The sequence below is a fragment of the Pseudomyrmex gracilis genome, unplaced genomic scaffold, assembly GCF_002006095.1.
Source record: "Pseudomyrmex gracilis isolate BER0280 unplaced genomic scaffold, ASM200609v1 scaffold_1343, whole genome shotgun sequence".
NCBI classification, from domain to species: domain Eukaryota; kingdom Metazoa; phylum Arthropoda; class Insecta; order Hymenoptera; family Formicidae; genus Pseudomyrmex; species Pseudomyrmex gracilis.
The window spans coordinates 30112-31360 of NW_018021927.1; the positions used below are offsets into that span (position 1 = coordinate 30112).

Genomic DNA, 1249 nt, shown 5'->3' on the forward strand with positions numbered 1-1249 from the left:
AGGGAGAGGGGCTCTTTCCCTCTCTCTCTCCGCGACCTTTTTCTGCTCCATAACAGCGGAGCAGAAAGAAATCACGGCCCCCCATAAATCCTTATGGTGACTAAAAAATTAGCCACCACAGCGCCTACATATAGGCAACAGCATCTGCCGATAAGAAAACATAAAAATTGTACACGCGCCTCGTAGCGCAAGCGTTGTAAATAGGACTTGTAAATATACTCAGTGAAGATACGCCCTAGTGTATTTCTTGGAAAGCAACCTATCATCTCTATCCACTTCCTATTGCGGCGTTCATACTCATAAACCGCTACATTGGTGACCCCGACGGAAGAACATGTCGAAGAAACAGGAAACCACCATCTTGGTAAGCGACGATGAAGGGATAAGCAGCAGAGCAACAATGCGGATTCCCGCATTCTGGCCAGAAGATCCAGAAATATGGTTCGCGCAGCTAGAGAGCCAGTTCGCTCTCTGTGGAGTAAGAGAAGACGAAGCAAAGTACGCATATGTACTATCAAAATTGGAGCCAAAACAAGCGAGAGAGGTGAAGGATGTAATTACACAACCACCGACTGGAAGCAAATATCCTACAGTAAAGAAAGCATTAATCCAGCGTTTGACGGACTCACAGGAAAACCGCATCCGGCAACTTCTGGAGCAAGAAGAACTAGGAGATAGAAGACCNTCACAGTTCCTACGCCATTTAAAAACTTTGGCAGGGACAACAGTATCAGACAAAGTATTACGAACACTATGGCTGGGCCGCCTACCACCACAAGTACAAGCAATTTTGGCGACAAGGGCAGAAGACGACATAGACAGCGTGGCCGAACAGGCGGGGGTTTACAAGGATGAGCGGACAAACAGCTGTTTGTTTGTCGTATCTTAGTTCCGTGGCGCGGCGGGGCGCGCGGTGCGGGCGCGGTAACGGCTGGCGCTTGCTGGCGCGGGGTAACGCGCGGTGCTGGGACGGCGCGCAGGCCGTTTCGTGGCGTGGGGAAACGCGCGGTGCGGGTGGCGCGCAGGCCGTCAGCGTATCAAGAGGCACGGTAGTGCCTCGCGCCAAGTTCACGCGCGCGCAGTGCGCCCGAACTGTGCAAGGCACACCCTTTGACTATATAAGTATGGACTGCTAGTTCCCCCCACTTTTCCCATTTAAGCAATGTATAAGCAGCGTAGGTAACATAGATAAGAAATAGGCACCGCCTTTGGGCCAAAAAGCGGGAAATTCAAATATAGTTCGAGAAAG

The 1249-nt window shown here is 51.0% G+C and overlaps 1 protein-coding gene across 1 annotated transcript; it reads left to right on the forward strand.

Moving 5' to 3' along the window:
* Positions 1–334: 334 nt before the first annotated feature.
* On the forward strand, positions 335–889 carry LOC109862080. The gene has a single exon (XM_020441979.1). The coding sequence runs from the start codon at positions 335–337 to the stop codon at positions 887–889; it is 555 nt and encodes a 184-aa protein (XP_020297568.1).
* Positions 890–1249: the final 360 nt, after the last annotated feature.